The sequence below is a fragment of the Rhincodon typus genome, chromosome 17 (assembly GCF_021869965.1).
Source record: "Rhincodon typus isolate 14 chromosome 17, sRhiTyp1.1, whole genome shotgun sequence".
NCBI classification, from domain to species: domain Eukaryota; kingdom Metazoa; phylum Chordata; class Chondrichthyes; order Orectolobiformes; family Rhincodontidae; genus Rhincodon; species Rhincodon typus.
In genome coordinates, this window is record NC_063348.1 from 57,552,512 (window position 1) to 57,574,213 (window position 21,702).

The following is a 21,702-nucleotide window of genomic DNA, read 5'->3' on the forward strand; positions in this document are numbered from 1 at the left end:
TTTCTGAAGAAGGGTCCAGACCCGAAACGTCAGCTTTCCTGCTCCTCTGATGCTGCTTGGCCTGCTGTGTTCATCCAGCTCTACACCTTGTTATCACAGATTCTCCAGCATCGGCAGTTCCTACTATCTTTGTATTTCAGGAAACTGCTTTTGGCAGAGCAGGTATATGGATTTTTGACCTGTTGAATGGAAACCAGCTGGAGGAAGTGTTCACTTGGCCTCTCAAGAATTAAAAGTGACCAGTAACAAAGCTGATTAAAGAGAAACATCAAAACCCTGAGAATTCAAAAAGCAACTGAAATATTCTATACTGCTGATGACCGAAGACACCAATGAAACAACTGTGGTCTCATTTTAAAACTTTACAACTCAAAAACACTGTAAGGACTTTAAAATGCATGTATATTTTATCTTCCTTCTGTACTGGACACAATCCCGCTTTGACTTTGGGCCTGTAGGTGTTTAAATTTGTTTCTTTATCATTTTTTCTTGGGTTGAGCAGATAGTAAAAATTGCTCTTTCTTTCATTCAAGAAATCCTTGTAATTGGATCCTTACTGATTCAGTATCAGCATTGGGTAACTACAGTTTTAGTAGAGAAAGGTTTAGCCTTGTGCTATAAAGAACATAAATTTTTGTTGCAACCAACCAAAGAGGTTGAAAGAAGGTAATTGATTCTCCCCTCCTCAGCTCGTTGTAACAGCTCTTAGAGATAGTAGGAACTGCAGATGCTGGAGAATCCGAGACAACAAGGTGCAGGGCTGGATGAACACAGCAGGCCAAGCAGCATCATAGGAGCAGAGAGGCTGACGTTTCAGGCCTAGACCCTTCATCAGAAAAGGGGGAGGGAAAGGGGGTTCTGAAATAAATAGGGAGAGAGTGGGAGGCGGATAGAAGATGGATAGAGAAGAGGATAGGTGGAGAGGAAACAAACAGGTCGAAGAGGCGGGGATGGAGTCAGTAAAGGTGAGAGTGTAGGTGGGGAGTTAGGGAGGGGATAGGTCAGTCCAGGGAGGACGGACAGGCCAAGGGGGCGGGATGAGGTTAGTCAGTAGGAGATGGGGGTGCAGCTTGAGGTGGGAGGAGGGGATAGGTGGGAGGAAGAACAGGTTAGGGAGGCGGGGACGAGCTGGACTGGTTTTGGGATGCGGTAGGGGGAGGGGAGATTTTGAAGCTTGTGAAATCCACATTGATACCATTGGGCTGCAGGGTTCCCAAGCGGAATATGAGTTGCTGTTCCTGCAACCTTCGGGTAGCATCGTTGTGGCACTGCAGGAGGCCCAGGATGGACATGTCGTCTGAGGAATGGGAGGGGGAGTTGAAATGGTTCGCGACTGGGAGGTGCAGTTGTTTAGTGCGAACCGAGCATAGGTGTTCTGCAAAGCGGTCCCTGAGCCTCCGCGGTTTCCCCGATGTAGAGGAAGCCACACCGGGTACAGCGGATGCAGTATACCACATTGGCAGATGTGCAGGTGAACATCTGCTTGATGTGGAAAGTCTTCTTGGGGCCTGGGATGGGGGTGAGGGAGGAGGTATGGGGGCAGGTGTAGCACTTCCTGCGGTTGCAGGGAAAAGTGCCGGGTGTGGTGGGGCTGGAGGGGAGTGTGGAGCGGACAAGGGAGTCACGGAGAGAGTGGTCCCTCCGGAAAGCAGATAAGGGTGGGGAGGGAAGGATGTCTTTGGTGGTGGGGTCGGATTGCAGATGGCAGAAGTGTCGGAGGATGATGCGTTGGATCCGGGGGTTGGTGGGGTGGTACGTGAGGACGAGGGGGATTCTTTTTTGGTTCTTATTGCGTGGACGGGGTGTGAGGGATGAGTTGCGGGAGATGTGGGAGACACGGTTGAGGGCGTTCTCGACCACTGAGGGGGGGAAGTTACGGTCCTTGAAAAACGAGGACAACTGAGATGTACGGGAGTGGAATGCCTCATCCTGGGAGCAGATGCGGTGGAGGCGAAGGAATTGGGAATAAGGGATAGCATTTTTGCAGGAAGGTGGGTGGGAGGAGAAGTATTCTAGGTAGCTGTGGGAGTCGGTGGGCTTGAAATGAATATCGGTTGCTAGGTGGTTGCCCGATATGGAGACAGAGAGGTCCAGGAAGGGGAGAGAGGTATTAGAGATGGTCCAGGTAAACTTAAGGTTGGGGTGGAAGGTGTTGGTGAAGTGGATGAACTGTTCGAGCTCCTCGTGGGAGCACGAGGCGGCGCCGATACAGTCATCAATGTAACAGAGGAAGAGGTGGGGTTTAGGTACGGAAGAGGGATTGTTCCACGTAACCTACAAAGAGGCAGGCATAGCTTGGGCCCATGCGGGTACCCATGGCCACCCCCTTTGTCTGTAGGAAGTGGGAGGAATTGAAAGAGAAGTTGTTGAGGGTGAGGACGAGTTCGGCTAATCGGATGAGGGTGTCAGTGGAGGGGGACTGGTCGGGCCTGCGGGACAGGAAGAAGCGGAAGGCCTTTAGGCCATCTGCATGGGGAATGCAGGTGTAGAGGGACTGGATGTCCATGTAAAGATGAGGTGTTGGGGACCGGGGAATTGGAAGTTCTGGAGGAGGTGGAGGGCGTGGGTGGTGTCACAGACATAGGTAGGGAGTTCCTGGACCAAGGGGGAGAAAATGGAGTCCAGATAGTTGGAGATCAGATGGGTGGGGCAGGAGCAGGCGGAGACAATGGGTCGACCAGGGCATTCAGGTTTGTGGATTTTGGGAAGGAGAAAGAAGCGGGCAGTGCGGGGTTGGGGAACGATGAGGTTGGAGGCTGTGGGTGGGAGGTCACCTGAGGTGATGAGGTTGTGGATGGTTTGGGAGATGATGGCTTGGTGCTCAGGGGTGGGGTCATGATCAAGGGGGCGGTAGGAGGAGGTGTCGGAGAGTTGGCGTCTGGCCTCGGCGATGCAGAGGTCAGTGCGCCATACTACAACTGCGCCTCCCTTGTCCGCGGGTTTTATGGTGAGGTTGGGATTGGAGCGGAGGGAGCGGAGGGCTGCACGTTCTGCGGGGGAGAGGTTGGAGTGGGTGAGAGGGGTGGAGAGGTTGAGGCGATTGATGTCTCGACGGCAGTTGGAGATGAAGAGGTCGAGGGAGAGTAGGAGGCCTTGGGGTGGTGTCCAGGAGGAGGGGGTGTGTTAGAAGCGGGAGAAGGGGTCAGTAGAGGGAGGGTTAGGTTCACGGTTGAAGAAGTAAGTGTGGAGGCGGAGGCGGCGGAAAAACTGCTCTATGTCCAAGCGTGAGCGGTATTCGTTGATCTGTGGGTGGAGGGGGACAAAGGTGAGCCCTTTACTGAGGACTGACCGTTCGTCCTCAGTAAGGAGGAGGTCTGGGGGGATGGTGAAGACTCAGCAGGGCTGGGTGCTATTGTCCCCTCTGGAGCTGCTGGCTGTGGAGGCTGTGGGCGGAGCGACGTCGGCATTGGCTATGGGTGGAGTTGCGTCGGTGTCAGCGGTGGGCAGAGTTGCGTCGGCATCGGCTGTGGGCGGAGTTGCATTGGCGGTGGGCGGAGTTGCATCGGCGTCGGCTGTGGGCGGAGTTGCGTCCGCGTCAGTGATGGGCGGCGCGGCGGCGGCGGTGGGGGGAGCGGGGTAGGCGGCGGCAGTAGCGGTGATGGTAGGTGCGTCTTCAGTGTCTGTGGTGTTGGTCTCGGAAATGGAGGCGGTGGCAACAGCAGCGATGGTGTTCGCTGTCCCGGAAGTGGGGAACCCAGCGGTGGTGGATGTGACGTCATCTGTGGGTTCTCCGATAGTGGCCTCATGGCCAATGGCGGCGGGCACATTGTGGGGAAGGTCTTGGGTACGGCTGGGGATTTGGGGAGTGGAGGAAGCCCGTTTTGGGTGGTAGGCACCAGTAAGTTTACTGTACTTACGGTTTTTAGTGTCCAATAAAGCTGAGTAGAATTGTGAGCAGCTCTTAGGTGGCCAACATCCAGGTTTGCGCTAACAAGTAGCATGGAATATTTATACCACTCAGGTGCTAGGCAATGACTGTCTCTAACCAACAACATCCCTTGACATTCAACAGTATTGACATTGCTGAATTTCCCACTGTCAAATCCTGAGAGTTACCATTGACCAAAAATCTGAACTGAACCAAACCAGCCAAATAAATATTGTGACTGCACTACCAAGTCATAGGCTAGGAATTCTGTGACGAGTAACTCGCCGCCTACCTCCCTAGTGCTTATCTGTTATCTACAAGGCACAAGTCAGGAGTGAGATAGATTACTCTCCACTTGCCTGGATGGGTGCAGCTCTAACAATACTCAAGAAGCTTGACACCATCCAGGACAAAGCACCTGCCATGACTAACACACCATTTACGTACAACATTTACTCCCTCTACCACCAATACATAGTAGCAATAGTATGTGCTGTCTACAAGATGCAGTGAAGTGACTCACCAAGGATACATCAACATCACTTTCCAAACTTGCAACCTCTAACATCTCGAAGGACATGGGCAGCAGATGCATGGGAACACAACCCCCTGTGAGTTCCTGTCCAAGTTATATGCATTCTTGACTTGGGATATATACTGTTCCATCACCGTTACTAGGTCAAAATCCTGAAACTCCCTCCCGAACAGCACTGTGGAAGTACTACATCTCAAAGACATCAGCAGTTCAAGAAAGCAGCACACCAGCACCTTCTGCAGGGCAATTAGAGGTGGGCACTAAATGCTGACACATCCAGCAATCCCCACTTTTCATGAATGAATTAAAACAAAGATAAATATCAACCCCATTGCTTTGTGTTGGGAGTCACATATAAGCCAGACAAATAAGAATGGCACATGGGGTTTTACAACAGTCTGATAGCTTCATGGGTACCATCGCTGAATCTCAGCTTGAATTTTAAATGTATCTAATTATTAAATATAAAATCCCTGTGCACCATGATAGGATTTGAACACATGAACTCACTACTATTAGTCCAATAATAAACCCACTACAGCTGCAGGCGTATTCTATTGAGTCTTTTTGTTTCTTCAAAAGTAAAGATATTCTGCACAGGTTTAAGTAATTAAATTCTGTATTAGTAGTAATCTTACCGCGAGGTGGTAGAGGCGGGCACCATAGCATCATTTAAGATGTATCTAGACAGATACATGAATGGGGCAGGGAGCAGAGGGATACAGATCCTTGGAAAATAGGCGACAGGTTTAGATAGAGGATCTGGATCAGCGCAGGCTTGGAGGGCCGAAGGGCCTGTTCCTGTGCTGTAATTTTTTTTGTTCTTTGTTCTAACATGTTTTCAAGCTCCCTGGAGATGTTATTACAAAATCCGTGCTTCAAAAGTCCTTTGACTCCCCTCCATTCCTTTAAAATCACAGTCTTACTGAGGTTGTCTTTTAATTAAATATTAAACAGGGAAGTAAAGAACTGTCTCTCATCCCACCCACAAGTGATTCATTCTCCACTGAACAGGAGAGCCTGATTTGGTCAGGGCATCAAAAAGGAATTAATGGGTTAGATTTTCTGCTCACTGGTAGGTGGAGTAACCAAACCCTGCAAAGGCTAATTGGAAAACTGTTCTGTATCTTGGTTACTCTCTGTAGAATTGTGTATGTCAGTTCTTCGTGAACTGTGGGTTGTGACGATACAATGGCTTTAAGAGGTGTATTTTGTTCTGGCTTTTTTGTGAAGAAAGGTTGAAACAGGGGCACTGAGCAGTCTGCTCCAAAACCAATAAAGTAAACAGCTTGTGAGGTCTTGGCGTTCTTTTATAAAGTTGGAACAATAGAAGCAGCCTGAAAGGGTGGGGTCAAACTCCTACAGAACCATGGTTTTTAGTTTTAGCTTTCAGCAGTTGCTAGAGTCTTGAAGCTGGATGTGGAAGCTCTTATTCCTCTCTCTGTTACAGCTAAAAGCTGGAGTTCTCTTCCTGCTGCTAGGATTACATGTGAGACAATCTATTTTACTGAATTTGCCTTTGTCAATGGTGTGTTTATGGCATGTTACTATTTTGGAACTGTTAATTAGTAGTCTTAATCTATCTATCTATTGTACTGTTAAGCATTTCAATAGTTACAGGTAAGCCAGTCCTTTTATTTATATTTTGTCTGTATTTTAATTATAGCGTATGAATAAAGTGTGTTTTGTTTCAAGCCTAGTAGTTTGACCAATCAAATCGCATCCAGAACACAACGCCTTACATTTACCTTTAAATAAAAAAAATTTAGGGTCGAAGCTATCTTCTTAATACATTTTGAGGGCGTTTGGTCTGGTCCATAAGAGGGTCATGACCTTTTGAGTAAATTTCAAGGCTGTGTGGTGGCCATGGCGATCACACGGAACGTTAAGAGTCCTTTAACTCATGGCACTTTTCCTATTGGTGAGTGTGGCCTAAAGGACAGCTTTTTAAGGCCTGGATTGCTGCTGTGTAAGAAAGTTTGTGAAAAGCTTTTTGTTTGTACTTTGCAAAAGTTTAAGCAATGACTGTCGCAGTGAACTTACACCCCCACTGCACGAGAACTCAACACTTGCACTCACTCACCGAAGCTGTACCCCTCCCGTCCCAAAGCCCAATTCCTCACTCCTACTCGAAAGGGGCATTAATGAACTTTTGCATCAATTGATCATGAGTTTATGAATGAGACTTCAGAATCCATTTTTTTAATTAACTGATTTAAATTCTACCAGTTGCTGTGGTTGTATTTGAACCCATACCTCCAGAGCTTTGGTAACAACATTACCACAAAGTCACAAGGGCACACATGAAACTGGAGGTGATAAAATTAAGCCACACGAGGGAAAGGTACGGAGAGCTCTCATTTGTCTTGACTGTATGAACACAGCTGGCCACAAGCTGACAAACAGAAACTTACTTGAAAACAGACCCAGGCTGTGTAGATTTTCGCAGCTGTCCAGCTGAATGATGGAGCACGGCTCCAGATGTCGCTGACACTTGACTTTCCAGAGTACAGGTCAATGACAGGACCAGAAAGAGCACACTGGTACTGGTCACAGGACATCACAAAGTAGAACACAATCATTGGAGCACAGAGGAGAAGAAAGATAACAGATACAAGGGAAAACCAATCCACCTCCCTAAAGAGAAAGCACAGGCAGCCGTTAGAATTGTTTAAAGTTGAAAAGTAATTTGAAAATGATCAAATAATAACAAGAAATCAGATAAATCAATAAGATTTCAAAACGTGTGTACATTATTGGTCTCAATGCCTCAAGCTGGGTGTGGGAAAATCCAAGTTTGATTGGAGCTGTCTGGTATTGCTTGACTCCAGTATGTACCAGACACTAATACACTGTCACTTCTCCAGTCTGGAAATCTATTGTTCAGAAACAACCAGTTGTTCAGAAATTCATTGAGCAGGTCCCTTGCATCTCCCAGTATCTTCCCCAGTCTGGAATGCTTTGGAATTAGTCATTTCTGGATGATAAAATAATGCCAGAATGCCTAATCACAAGTGCATGAACCAGAAAAAAGTGACACCGCATGATGAAGAACTGATAAAAATTGATTTATTTATCCAAATGTGGTATCTATCACATTTGTGCTCTCAAAGGGCCATACTAAAATGATGCTGGGAGATGTGTGGGATCATGGGATCATAGAATCCTTATAGCATGGAAGGAGGCCATTCAGCCCATCGAGTCTACACTGACCCTCCAAAGAGCAACTTGTCCAGACCCACCTCCCCTACTCTAAACCTGTAATCTTCATTTCCCATGTCTAATCCACCCAGCCTACACATCCCAGGTCCTAACCAGTGCAAACCACTGAGCCAATGAGTTTCTTCAGTGTTACTGGAATTACAACCATCCAGGCAAGTGGGGACTGTTCCATCAAACTCCTGACGTGTGCCTTGTACGAGTCACATGTAGAACAGATTTCCTTCCTCGAATGACATCACTGCACCAGGTGGATTTTTACAAGAATGGATCATAATTATGAGGTTCTGAATGAGTCGATCTTCACACTCTAATCTTTGATGAACTGAACGACATGGGATCATGAGTCTGATGTGGGTCATGCAGTAACAATCGTGGCATGGTAAATCTTGGTTGCCCAAAAAATTTGAACAGATATGCAAGTTTTCCGCCATTCATTTTTTTCAATATGCTTCACGAAGAATGAATTAGAAATTCAGTTTTGGTTTGACACAGATAAGCTTACGGTAGCAAACCCACACACAGCACCAGTCCTAATTTAATATTTCCTAAACAACCTGCTCAGAGATATTATTACACACCTCTGGGATCTGAACCCAGGTCTCCTGGTTCAGAGGTAGGGATACTACCACTGTGCCACAAGAACCCTAGTGTCCTGAATAATGCTTGTCCTTTCTGTTCATTTTCTTACCAGGCTCTGCCCCATTGCCCCAGTTGTTCCTTCTCACTTGGACCAACTCCATTTGCAGAGTTCTTGTTTTGCCTTGTAATAGCGCCAAACGATTGTGTGGCAGTCATGGTGTCCTGAAACAAAAGGATAGATTATTATTAACTGTTTTTATTATTTACAACAAAAGCAACGAATATTGGAGAAACTCCACAGGTTTGACAGCATCTGCGGAGAGAGAAAAACAGAGTTGACGTTTCAGGTCCAGTGACCTTCTCAAGAATCCTGTTCTGGAAAACAGTCACCTGACCCAAAACATTAACTCTGTTTCTCTCCCCACAGATGCTGCCAGACCTGCTGAGTTTCTCCAGCAATTTCTGTTTTTGTTTCAGAATTCCAGCCTCTGCAATTCTTTTTTGTTTTATTTAGAATAAAACTGACAGCCCTGTGATATAAACAGGTTACTGTGACTGCCACTTTGATGGTTGTCATCTGACAGGGAACTATAACAGATGACAGTCTTTGAGTAGCCAATATAAAAAATTCAGCAGGAAGTTCTCAGTGGAACCCAAGACTTAATTTCATTCATTCGACAAATTGAAAAGAAATCAAAATGTTTCAGCACTTCAACGATAATGAAATCAGTATAAATACTGAAGTTATACCCTTTGCAAGACTGATATTTGTGCTGTATTCATGTAGCTACGAGCAGTCATTCACCTCATGAAGCAGTGTACTCCCCTTTCCAAACTGGAAGGCGTCCTATTGAACAGCACATGCATGGTCTTCAACGGGGCAGCAAACTAACTGCTCGAGCTATTAATTGGCCAATTTGGGGAAATTCACCGCTGAGTAAAGGCTTAGCCTCAGGGGGTCTTCTGAGAAACTCCTTTCTGACCCTGACAGTGGGGGCCTGAGGCCACGGGGAATCATCGAAAGTTGGAGCAGGAGTAGGCCATTCGGCCCTTTGAGTCTGCTCCACTATTCAATATGATCATGGCTGACCATTCATCCTAGTCCCCTGTTCCCTCGTTTTTCCTATATCCTTTGATCTCTTTTGCCCCAAGTGCTATATCCAACAGGAAAATCCTGCTCCACATCTGGGTGTGCACCATCCCTGACTTGGCCCCAGCATCTGTCACAGAAGAATGCCCAAAATCTAAAGGCAAAACCTTGATGTGCACAGCCACTGCTAATGAAACCTGATCTTCCTGGCAACGCTCCAGACACAAGGCACAACATCAAAAAGTCAAGATCCTGAATCATTGCCAGTGAACAAATTAATTTAGGCAGCGACACTGAAGCAACTACACTAAAAAAAAAACCATAAGCTGCTGGAGAAACTCAGCAGGTCTGGCAGCATCTGGGGAGAGAGAAACAGAGTTAATGTTTTGAGTCCTCTTCAACAGAATTGGATAGGAATTAAGTGATGCCTACATTCTTCAGAGTTAATTTCTTGGGGCAACCTGGTGCCCTGAGACGAAATGACAAAACTATCAGTCCTGAGGCATGCTCGGTGCCTCACCAGCCATCATACCTCCTGCCCTGACCAGTGAACTGGGTGGTGATGGGTGTGGCTAGCGAGGCAGACAGAAAGAGGTGGCAATAATGGGTGTGTCACACCCAATTCCAGCTAAGGTGGCAGGGGATGAGGTAAGGGAAATGAGGGGCGAGTCTCGTAGAAACCAATGAAATTGTTAACAGAACTAGACAGGTAAGGGGAGCAATGGCCTATTGGTATTATCGCTGAACTGTCAATCCAGGTAATGTTCTGCGGACCCCGGGTTCAAGTCCAGCCACAGCAGATGGTGGAATTTGAATTCAATAAAAATCTGAAATTAAGACCATGAAACCACTTGATTGTTGGAAAAGCCCATCTGGTTCATTAATGTCCTTTAGGGAAGGAAACTGCCATCCTTACCTGGTCTGGCCTACATGTGACTCCAGACCCACAGCAATGTGGTTGACTCTTAACTGCCCTTTGGGGCCGTTAGGGATGGGCAATAACTGCCGGCTGAGCAAGCGATGTTCTCATCACGTGAATAAATAGGAAAAAAGCAAATGTACTAAGGATGTTCCTGACATCCAGGGAGTCCAGAACCAGTTTAAGGATTTGGGACGGGCCATTAAGACTGAGATGATGATACATTTCAGAGAGTGGGAGGTGACCCTATGGAATTCTCTGCCACAGAAAGCAGTTGGGTCACAGAATCATGGAAGCCAAGAGCACAGAAAAAGGTCCTTCAGCCCATCAAGTCCATGCACCTATTATTCTGAACCCAAACTGAAGTTAAAACAAGGGGTATGGTGAGAAAGCAGGAACATGGGAAATTGGGCTCAAAGACCTGAAGAACCGACTCGTGTTTATATTTTCTAAATGCTGACAAATTTGTTGTCTCTCAGTGACTCACTTGCAAACAAGAGATCAGGTTCCTCCCTGAAGAAAGGGTGGGAATCAAAGAGTAATGCTGTGCTCCACCCATCAGCAGATTTTACATCAGTATTCAGGTGACAATATCCTCATCAATTCAAAATCACTACTCAAATACAAAGCAGGCCTGATTGTGCAGTGTTGGTTTCCTCTTATTTCTCCCAAGCCATCGAACCATTTTGGTTGCTGTCTGAGGCGCCGGTTAATAGCCGAGGCTAGAATGTAAACTTGGTAACCATGAGCGAAACTCCATTGGAGGTGTCGGGGGCCTTGTCTACTTTAAGATAACCAGTAAGAAATCGGTGCTGCTTCTTTCAGGGAAGCCCTGCAAAATCACACAGCGATCAGGCACTGGCATGGCCTCAACAAGATCCCAGGGGTTTGGTGGGGGGGAAGGAGGTGGGGATGGGATTCCTAACCAGGGTGAGCAGCCAGCCAATCAGATCCAGCCACCCTTGCCTTTGGCTGTGCTACTGGTGGAAGATCAACTCCCAACTCAGCCTTCAGTTGGGTCCCAGCATTCTGGAGGGTCCACATCTAAAATAAATGATTTATCCAGGGTGTGGGGTTGTTATTGGGTTGGGGATCATGGGAAGGAGGAAGGATTGGAAGCAAGGATGGGCAAGGGGCTCACTGCCTTTGGGCCCCCCCCACCCTCTCCTTAACCTCCAGCCCGTTGATCAGGAACCGATCACCATACAGCAGTACCCCACTTCCCCAAGGTGAGGAACTGCTTGCACAGGTTGATGTGTCAGGCCAGGTGACTTGGCACCATAGTCAGTGACAGCTGGATTGATCCCAGCGGTGGTAAACTGAGGTCACTTGGGGTGGGAAGAGTAACCCTAAGGTCTCACACCAGAACTTCATTCAGGTGGTGGAGGAAAGGCTTTTGAGTTTGGATATCCCTCTTTTGCTCCCTCTGGGAAGCCATGATTTGGAGATGCCAGTACTGACCTGGGGTGGACAAGGTCAAAAATTACATGACACAAGGTTATGGTCCAACAGGTTTATTTTAAGACACCAGCTTTCAGAGTCTCACTCCTTCTTCAGGTGTCAGTGAGAGAGGCGGCATCAGACACAGAATTTATAAGCAAAAGATCAAAGGGTCACAGAACTGACTCGAACGTGTTGAACAAACCCAAGATGGCTGTTAAATCTTTAATCAGTGAGAAAAGATTAATATGCAAATTCAAGAATTTCTTTCAACTCACTGCCCCAAGATAACTAAAGGTTTCATCAGTTCCCCCAGACATCCCATGTCAGACAATGCATTTTTGGTGTGAGGCCTTGTTTAGAATCTGGCTGTGTATCAACTTGGAGTCAGACTGGCTTCATTTCCAAAGTAGGAATTTATAAAATGCCATATTGAAAGTCTACAAACTGTGTGCATTTTGAACAAAATAGAATGTATCTGCAATTACAAATCTGCACATGCAAATTCACCCCACAGATTTATGGATGTGCATAAGAAAGAGAGAGATGTGTGTGCACACACATGTGCGTGAGAGTGAGGGAGAGACGGTGAGAGAGTGTGACAGAGCAGACTTCCCATCAGACTTACCATGGTCTACTCTTTAGAATCAGTCTCATTCTTGGACGTACACATCTCCATCAGGGAACGGACACCTCAGTACCTCACTGTATCGCAAGCTTACGGATAACCTCACTCTAGCTTCCACCCTAAACATATTAAAAAACAGCAAACACCTATGGACAAGCCCTATGCATACACAGGATCTGTTCGGATGAGGAGGAATATGACAGACACCTGAAGGTGCTGAAGGACGCCCTCAGAGGAACGTGATACGAAGCTCAACTCATCGATTGTCAGTTCGGACATGCCGCAGCAAAAAAACCGTAGACCTCCTCAGAAAACAGATACGGGATACGGCCGATAGGGTACCCTTCATCGTCCAGTACTTCCTGGGAGCAGAGAAACTACGCCATGTTCCTCGCAGCCTTCAACAGGTCATCAGTGACAATGAGCACCTCATCAAGATCTGCCCCACGCCTTCACTTCTTGCCTTCAAACAACTGCCAAACCTTAAATACACCATTGTTCGCAGCAAACTACCCAGCCTTCAGGACAACATCGGCCACAACACCACACAACCCTGTTAATGGCAACCTGTGCAAGACATGTCAGATCATCAACATGGACACTACCATCACACGTGGGAACACCACCCGCCACGTGCACGGCAGATACTCATGTGACTCAGCCAATGTTGTCTATCTCATACGCTGCAGGCAAGGATGCCCTGAGGCATGGTATATTGGCGAGACCATGCAGATGCTATGACAACGACTGAATGGGCACTTGGCAACAATCGCCAGACAGGGTTTTTCCCTCCGAGTCGGGGAACACTTCAGCGGTCATGGACATTCAGCCTTGCATCTTTGGGTAAATGTCCTCCAAGGCAGACTTCGGGATGCACAACAACACAGAATCACTGAGCAGAGGCTGATAGCCACGTTCAGTATCCATCAGGATGGCCCCAAACGGGATCTCTGGTTCATGTTGCACTACAGGCGACCCCACCACACTACACACACAAACAAGTACATATGTACATATAAATCTTTGGGGTGAATTTGCATTTGCAGATTTGTAATTGCAGATACATTCTATTTTGTTCAAAAAGCACACAATTTGTAGACAGTCAATGTGGTGTTTTATAAATTCCTACTTTGGAAATAAAACCAGTCTGACTCCAAGTTGATACACAGCCAGATTCTAAACATGGCCTCACATCTAAAATGCATTGTCTGTCCTGGGATGTTATCTCTAGTATACCGAGTAACTGATAAAACCTTTAGTTATCTCGGTGACTTCCTTCAACTCAGTAAATTGATTAAATAAGTTCATCAGTTCTATGACCCTCTGATCTTTTACAAATCAATTCTGTATCTGATGCCACCTCTTGCACTGTCACCTGAAGGAGCGAGACTCCAAAAGCTTGTGTCTTCAAATAAACCTGTTGGACTATAACCTGGTGTAGTGTGATTTTTGACCTTGTCCTTCTGGGAAGGGAAGATTCTGGTCCGTCCATAGGTTCAGCCCTGCAGTCGCTCTTCGCTTACTGTTTTAAAGCTTAGAGTTCACTAATCAGGACTGTTTCGAAAAGATATGAGCTTCAAATAGGAACCGTCTAGTAAGGTCAAAAGTTTTATTTAATCATATGCACACAAGTCTTCTGATTGCAACATACCACATCATTATCACCTATTTAAACTTCTTTTCTTTAGAATAGAAGGCACTCTCCTTGTTATGACAGACGAAATACGATCAAAGTCCCTCAAAGCATGGCGAGAAGAAATGAATCTGGTGATGTGAGCTGCAAAATGGTTTACAATTAAAGTGCGGTAACTTTATGCACAAAGGGCTGTTAATGGGATTAATTTCTTTTGTGTTTTATTTTATTTATGCTGACAGCCTAAGGCGACCTTATTCCCATCTCAAACACAGCGTTGCACTTCATTTGGTAATTTGTTTTTACTGTGCTGGCAAGAAGCCGCAGGCAAGGCATAAAAAGTGTATGATACCAGCATAATATTACAGGAACTACACAAGTCATTTATATAGCAGCCTTAATGTGAGAAAACATCCCAAAGGGTTTTACAGGAGCATTATAAAACAAAATACAATACTTCAAAAGTACTTTATTTGATGCAAAACACATGGCAGAGGCACTATGTAAATGCAAATTTGTTCAATTGCTACTGGTATTAGAGCCAGCTACCACTGATGGTAGTGAAGAGAACAAAAAGCTAGATGTTCTTGTAGTTTAATATTGTTACCTTTCAGTTCAAGGGTCAACTCAAAACCAACTGCACTCATCATATTTTCCCCTCACCCAGATCTGGGTCAACTAGAATATTAATGTGGTTAACTCAGCAATGTGGTTAACTCTTGACTGCCTTCTGGGATGGGCAATGCCCACATTGCATGACTGAATAAAAACCTACCTTACATCAAACCGATGATGTGTAAACATGTGCGTCTCTCACACACACACACACACACACACACACACACACAGTGTAACATGAAAGGAATACTCTGCACGTGCCACTTTCTGGGCTGTAGAAATTTTATAGCCAGGCCTGATAATGTCCCAACAGACACAATGAATGTAACAAAAGCACATGAGATACAAACACAGATAAGGAGCATGTATTTCTCTGAAACAGACCACTTGGCCACCCAACTTGATCCCACCTTCCAGCATTTGGCCTGTAGTCTTTCAGGTTGCAGCACTTGAGGGCAGATTGAGACACTTCTGAAATGAGTTGAGAGTTTTCTGCCTTCAATACCCTTTCGGGCAGTGAGCCCCAGAACCAAACACCCTCTGGGTGAAAAAGAAACCTTTCCATCCATCAGTTTAAATCAATGCCCCCCTTTCCACCCCCCAACCCCGATCACTGACCTCTTTACTATGGTGACTGGGTACTTTCATCCACTCCATCCCTCACAACCTCGGATACCTTGTACCCTCTCTGCTCCTCTAAGGAGCACAAGCACAGCCTACCCATCACTGCCCACAGAACCTGATCTTCATATACAGCATGGAAACAGTCACAAACATTAGCAAGAATCACTTCCGACAGAAGACAGTATGCTCCAGGAGATAGTAAGAATCAGCTCTCTTAGTGATGTTTACAGACATCAGTACAAAGGGGAAGGATACTTCTGACACAACCCAAGTAAGGAACAGAGTGAGGAACCACTGAGTGGATAGGGTCTGACATACACTGCCTGAGACCGTGCTGTAAGGCAGATTAAACCAAAGCAATCACAGGGAATTAAGTGGCTATCTGAAAAGGAAGAATATGAAATGTTACAGGGAGAAAGTATGAGAATTGACCTAAGTGAAATGTTCATTTGAAGACCTGGTGCAGACATGATGGGCTGAATAGCCTCCATCAGGGAAGTAACAATTCTGTGATTCACACAATTCCCTTCAAGTGTGATTGCCTGACAGCTCACATGGGCTAGAATTCCTACATCTCTTGATTGTCATGACTCCTCATGGAGCAGGTGCTGCTTGATAGCACTGGTGATATCACTTCCATTACTTTACTGATGATCGAGAGTGGTCTGATTGGGCTGTAATTGGCCAGGTTGAGTTTGTCCTGCTTTTTGTGTACAGGACACACCTGGGAAGTTTTCCACTTTGTTGTGTAAATGCCAGTGTTATAGCAGTACTAGAAGAGCTTGGCTGCGGTAGTGGAAAGTTCTGGAGCCCAAGTCTTTAGTATTATTGCCAGAATGTTGTCAGGGCCTCTATCCTTTGTACTATTCAGTGCCTTCAGCCATTTCTTGATATCATGTGGAGCAAATCGAATTGGTTGAAAGTTGGGTATCTGTAGTGCTGGGGACCACTGGAGGAGGCCAAAATTGATCAGCTTGACACTCCTGGCTGAAGATTGCTGGGAAAACCTCATCCTTACCTTTTGCACTGATGTGCTGCACTCTTTTATCATTGAGGATGGACATAATTGCGGACCCTGCTCCTGTAATGAATTGTTCAATTATCCACCACCATTCACGACTGGATGTGCTAGACTGACCGGTTGGCTGTGCAATCACCAAGCTCTGTCCATCACTTGCTGCTAATGCTGTTTGGCATGCAAGTAGTCCTGTTTGGTAGCTTCACCAGGCTAACACTTCATTTTCAGATACGTCTGATGCTGCTCCTGGCATGGCCTCTTCCGTTCTCCAATGAACCAGGATTGATCCTCTGGTTTGATGGCAATGGTTGAGTTGGGGGGGGATATGCTGGGCCATGAGGTTACAGATTGCGCTAGAGTACTATTCTACTGCTGTTGATGGCCCACAGAGCCCCATGGATGCTCAGTCTTGAGTTGCTAGATATGTTCGAAGTCTGTCCCATTTAGCACGGTGATAGTACTAAATGAAGGAGGGAATTCTCAATGTGAAGGCTGGACTTTGTCTCCACAAGGACTGTTCAGTGGTCACTCTTATTGATACTTTCATGGACAGATGCACCTGCAGTCAGCACATTGCTAAGGATAAGGTCAAATATGTTTTTCCCTCTTGTTGGTTCCCTCCCCACCTGCTACAGACCGAGTCTAGCAGCTATATCCTTTAGGACCTGACCAGCTCATTCACTAGTAGTGCTACAGAACCACTCTTGTTGATGGAAATTGAAAGAGATTCAGAATACATTCTGTGCCCTTGCCATTCTCAGCACTTTCTCCAAATGCTATTTATCATGGAGGTGGACTGATTCATCAGCTAAAGGAGGATGGTGTGTGTGGTAATCAGCAGGAGGCTTCCTTGCCAATGTTTAACTTGAAGCCATGAGGCTTCAGGGAGTCCAGAGTCAATGTTGAAAACTCAGAGGGCAACTCCCTCCTGACTGTATACTACGGTTGCCGCCTCTGCTGGGTCTGTCCTGTTGACGGGTCAGGAAGTATCCAGGGATGGTGATGGTGGGGTCTGGGACACAGTCTGTAGGGTATGATTCCTTGAATGACTATATTAGGATGTTGCTTGAAAAGTCTGTGAGACAAGTCTCCCAATTTTTGCACTAGCCCCCAGATGTTAATGAGGATGACTTTGTGGGGTTAATAGGGCTGTTTCTGCCATTGTCTTTTCCGGTGCCTAGGTCAACGCTGGACAGTCCATCCGGTTTCAGTTCTCTCATGAGACATCGTAACGATTGATACAACTGAATGGCTTACTCAGCCATTTCAGAGGGCGGTTGGGAGTCAACCACTTTGGTGTGGGTCTGAAGTCACACATAGGCCAGACCAGGTAAGGATGGCAGATTTTCTTCCCCAAAGCGGATTATTGAGCTAGATGACTTTTTACTAAACAATGGTTTCATGGTCATCAGTAGATTCTTAATTCCAGATATTTTTTATTGAATTAAAATTCCACCACCTACCATGATGGGATTTAAACCAGAACTTGAGCTGAGTTTCTGGATTAATCGTCTCATCATAATAATGCCACTTGGCCATTATCTCCCCTTTGGGGATTGGCCCACCCTTATGAAAAACAACTGTCAAAGTCAGATTGCAACATCTTGATCATAAGCACATCCTTGTGCTGGGCAATCTTTGCTAACATCTTCATATTGACAATAAACCTTCAGTCACCAATCATGAATTATATTTGACCCTTTCAAATTCACCTTACTTCACCACGTTCACAATTTCTCTTCCAGTGACATTGCACCACATCAATAATCTGCCTGCCATTTCTTTCACAACCTGTTCAATTTCTTCAGAGTCCTGTTAATGCCTTCAAGATGTTCCACAGTCATCACCTTCCTCACCCACTGTTGTTGACATTCTGTGTGTTAATTTAAAACCAGGAAACACACTCGTTTCACAGCACAGCTGTACGAGTCTCCAATGCATTATAAAGCCACTATGGTTTCAAAACTGAAGTGAAAAGTGACCAAGAGTGTTCACAGTCTGCAGGATAATGTCCTGACATGCAGATTCCTGCACACGTTAAAACTGCTGGCAGGAGGGGTTTCAGTCATAGAATCAGAACTGTTCTGTACAGAAACAGAACCTTTGGTCTAACTCGCCATGCCAACCAGATATCTTAAGCAAATCGAGTCCCATTTGCCAGAATTTGGCCCTATTCCTCTAAACCCTTCCTATTCATGTACCCAACTAGATGCCTTTTAAATGTTGTTAATGTACCAGCCTCTACCACTTCCTCCATACACACACCACACTCTTTGTGAAAAACCTGCCCTTTAGGTCCCTTTTAAATGTTTCCCCTCTCACTCTAAACCTTTTGGACTTCCCCACCACGGGGAAAATACCTTGTCTATTTACTCTATCCATGCTCCTCATGATTTTATAAACCTCTGTAAGGTCACCTCTCAGTCTCCGATGCTCCAGGAAAAATAGGCCCAGTCTATTCAGCCTCTCTCTATAGCTCAAACCCTCCAACCCTGGTAACATCCTTGTAAATCCTTTCTGAACCCTTTCAAGCTTCAAACATCCTTCCTACATCAAAGAGACCAGAATTGCACACAGTATTCCAAAAGTGGCCTGATCAATGTCCTGTACAACCACAACATGATCTCCCAACTCGTAAACTCAATGCACTGACCAATAAAGGCAAGTTTACCAAACACCTTCTTCACTAGCCTGTCTACCTGCGACTCCACTTCCAAGGAACTGTGAACCTGCACTCCAAGGTCTCTTTGTACAGCAACGCTCCCCAGGACCTTACCATTAAGGTGTATAAGTCCTGCCCTGATTTGCCTTTCCAAAATGCAGCACCTCACATTCATCTAAACTACATTCCATCGGCCACTCCTTGGCCCATTGGCCCATTTGAGGTAACCTTCTTTGCTGTCCACTATACCTCCAATTTTGGTGCCATCTGCAAACTTACTAACCATACCTCCTACGTCCACATCCAAATCAATTATATAAACGACGAAAAGCAATGGACCCAGCACTGATCCTTGTCACACACCGCTGGTCACAGGCCTCCAGTCCGAAAAGCCCTCAGTCTTCTACCTTCAAGCGAGTTCTGTATCCAAATAGCTAGTTCTCCCTGTATTACGTGATCTAACCTTGCTAACCAGTCTACCATGAGGAAACACCTTACTGAAGTCCACATAGATCACGTCCACTGCTCTGTCCTCATCAATACTCTTCGTTATTTCTTCAAAAAATTCAATCAAGTTAACGAGACATGTTTTCCCTCGCACAAAGCCATGTTGACTATCCCTCATCAGTCCTTGCCTTTCCAAATACATGTAAATCCTGTTCCGCAGGATTCCCTCCAACAACTTACCCACCACTGATGTCAGACTCACCAGTCTATAATTCCCTGGCTTTTCCTTACCACGTTTCTTAAAATAATAGCACCACGTTACCCAACCTCCAGTCTCCCGGAACCTTGCCTGTGGCTGTTGGTGACGCAAATATCTCAGCAAGGAGACCAGCAATCACTTCCCCAGCTTCCCACAGTGTTCTAGGGTACGCCTGATCAGGTCCCGGGGATTTATCCACCTTCATGTGTTTTAAGACATCCAGCAACTCCTCTTCCTCTGTAATACGGGCATTCTTCAAGATGTTGCTTTTATTTCCCCACGTTCTCTGTCCTCCATATCTTTCACCACAGTAAACACTGATGGAAAATAGTAATTTTCTCACTAAATTTAGAAAGGCTGTTTCCCAAGAAGCATAAGAGAAATTTCCACAAACAGGCAGCAGAAATTTGTTACATCAGAGGTTGACTGCAAGCCAAACTTAAGTTCCTGGATCAGGACTGATTGTAAAACAACTACTGCATTGGTTCAGTTTCTGTCGATTCGAAATGGAAGCAAGTCCAGGTTTCCCACTCTCACTGCGTTTGAACATCAGTGTCACCTTAAAGCAGTGAGTGGTCTGAGTACCAGTGTAAAACCGTATACCTGGGTTACAGTTTCAGCTTGCACACAGCACGGAGCAAACACTGACTACTCAGTCAGATATTCTGCAGAGTGTTTCCCAGCCGTCAGATCAGCTGCAAAACAGCTCGCACAAGCGACCGACCATCTTTATTCTCCAGCAAAATGAAACTTTGGCATGAATAAGTGATTTACTCAGATATCTTCTGCGGTTCTCTATAATCGAAGCCGTTTTTGTCAGTTCAACCTCTGTCTCGTTCCACACAGACAGACACACCTTACATCTGGTTTACATAACAGGGTTAACGCCAATAATATCGGGAGCTATCACTGGCGCCTGAGTATCTGGGTCCAAATCTTGAGCTTCGTTATTCTGAAAATGAAATCTCTCCGTTGAAATGCGGGGTTAAAGTAGCAGGGCGAGGACTTTAGCCCCAGAGCCAAAGGGCACCAGACCTCAGCTCGAAGCTGGCTCGGGACCCCGAAGGGAGGAGCCGGAGGGACGCTGAATAAGGGATATCATCTGTCACTAAAGCCAGCTCCAGCCCCAGAGAGGGAGAGACCAGGAGAGAACCCGAGGGAAGGCGACTTCACTCCCAGGGTGAACAGAGGGCCAGTACCCCCTGCTCCCCCTCCATTCCCTGGGCTCCGTGAGCCTGCCCTCCCTCATCCCTCTATCCCTCCATCTCCACCTCCATCCCAGCCGTCCCTCCGTCCACAGCCCCCCTCCCTCCATCCCCAGTCCCTCACCCCCTTCCCGCCCATGCCCCAACCATCCATCCCATGTCTCCCCATCTATCCCTCTGCCCCCTCCCCCTTCTCCCCATGCCCCACCATCCATCCAATGCCCCCAATCCATCACCAGACTCCCTCCCTCCTTCTGCCCCATGGCCTCCATCCATCCCCAGTCCCCCTCCCGCCCGCCCTCCATCTATCTATTCCCCCATCCATCCCTCCATCCCTCCCCCCGTCTTACATACAGACAATGAGAACCGCTAAGGACATGCAGCAAACCAAACAAAACACCAACATGCAGAGGGTTTCTCACTAACCCGAGGGGAGGGGGGGGGGGGATGAAGCGTCCAGGCTCCTCTCCCGCACACGGTGCCCGGTTTGCGATGCTCGGGGCCGCTTTGCGCTCCGCTCTTCACCCGCCCCCCCCCTCCCCGGGGCGGGAGATCCTCCTGTCAATCACCAGCCCGCTCCAAGGAGATGCTCCAATGAGAACCCAACATCCCGGTGACCTCAGAGGGGAGGGGTGCGTCTTCGACAGCCATTGGTCCAAACACCTCAAACCATGTCATAGGGCCATTTGTTGGGGAGGAGAGAGATGGGGCAGTCTCCATGACAACCTGCCCAATTTGTCAAGGATGAGGAGATAATGAGGAATCCATGTGGTGAATCTGAATGGGACTATTCAGCCAAGGTTCAGGGTTCATGCAATCCCTTAACTGCAATCTTCACTAGAAAGAACAAAGTAAAATAATAAAAGAACCAGAGAAAAGGTAGTAAGAACTGCAGACTGGAGTCAGAGATAACACAGTGTGGAGCTGGAGGAACGCAGCAGGCCAGGACCCTTCT

General features: G+C 46.5%; 1 protein-coding gene across 1 annotated transcript in view; it reads right to left on the minus strand.

The window, feature by feature from the left end:
• Window positions 1-21,218, minus strand: part of LOC109935399 (7-dehydrocholesterol reductase) — a 44,669-nt gene extending 23,451 nt beyond the window's left edge. Inside the window, exons 1-3 of the mRNA XM_048606901.1 lie at window positions 21,174-21,218; window positions 8,314-8,426; window positions 6,818-7,040 (exon numbers count right to left, since the gene is read on the minus strand). Of these exons, the coding sequence (XP_048462858.1) occupies window positions 6,818-7,040; window positions 8,314-8,420 (330 nt within the window). The 5' untranslated portion in view covers window positions 8,421-8,426; window positions 21,174-21,218. The remainder of the gene's footprint in view (window positions 1-6,817; window positions 7,041-8,313; window positions 8,427-21,173) is intronic.
• Window positions 21,219-21,702: the final 484 nt, after the last annotated feature.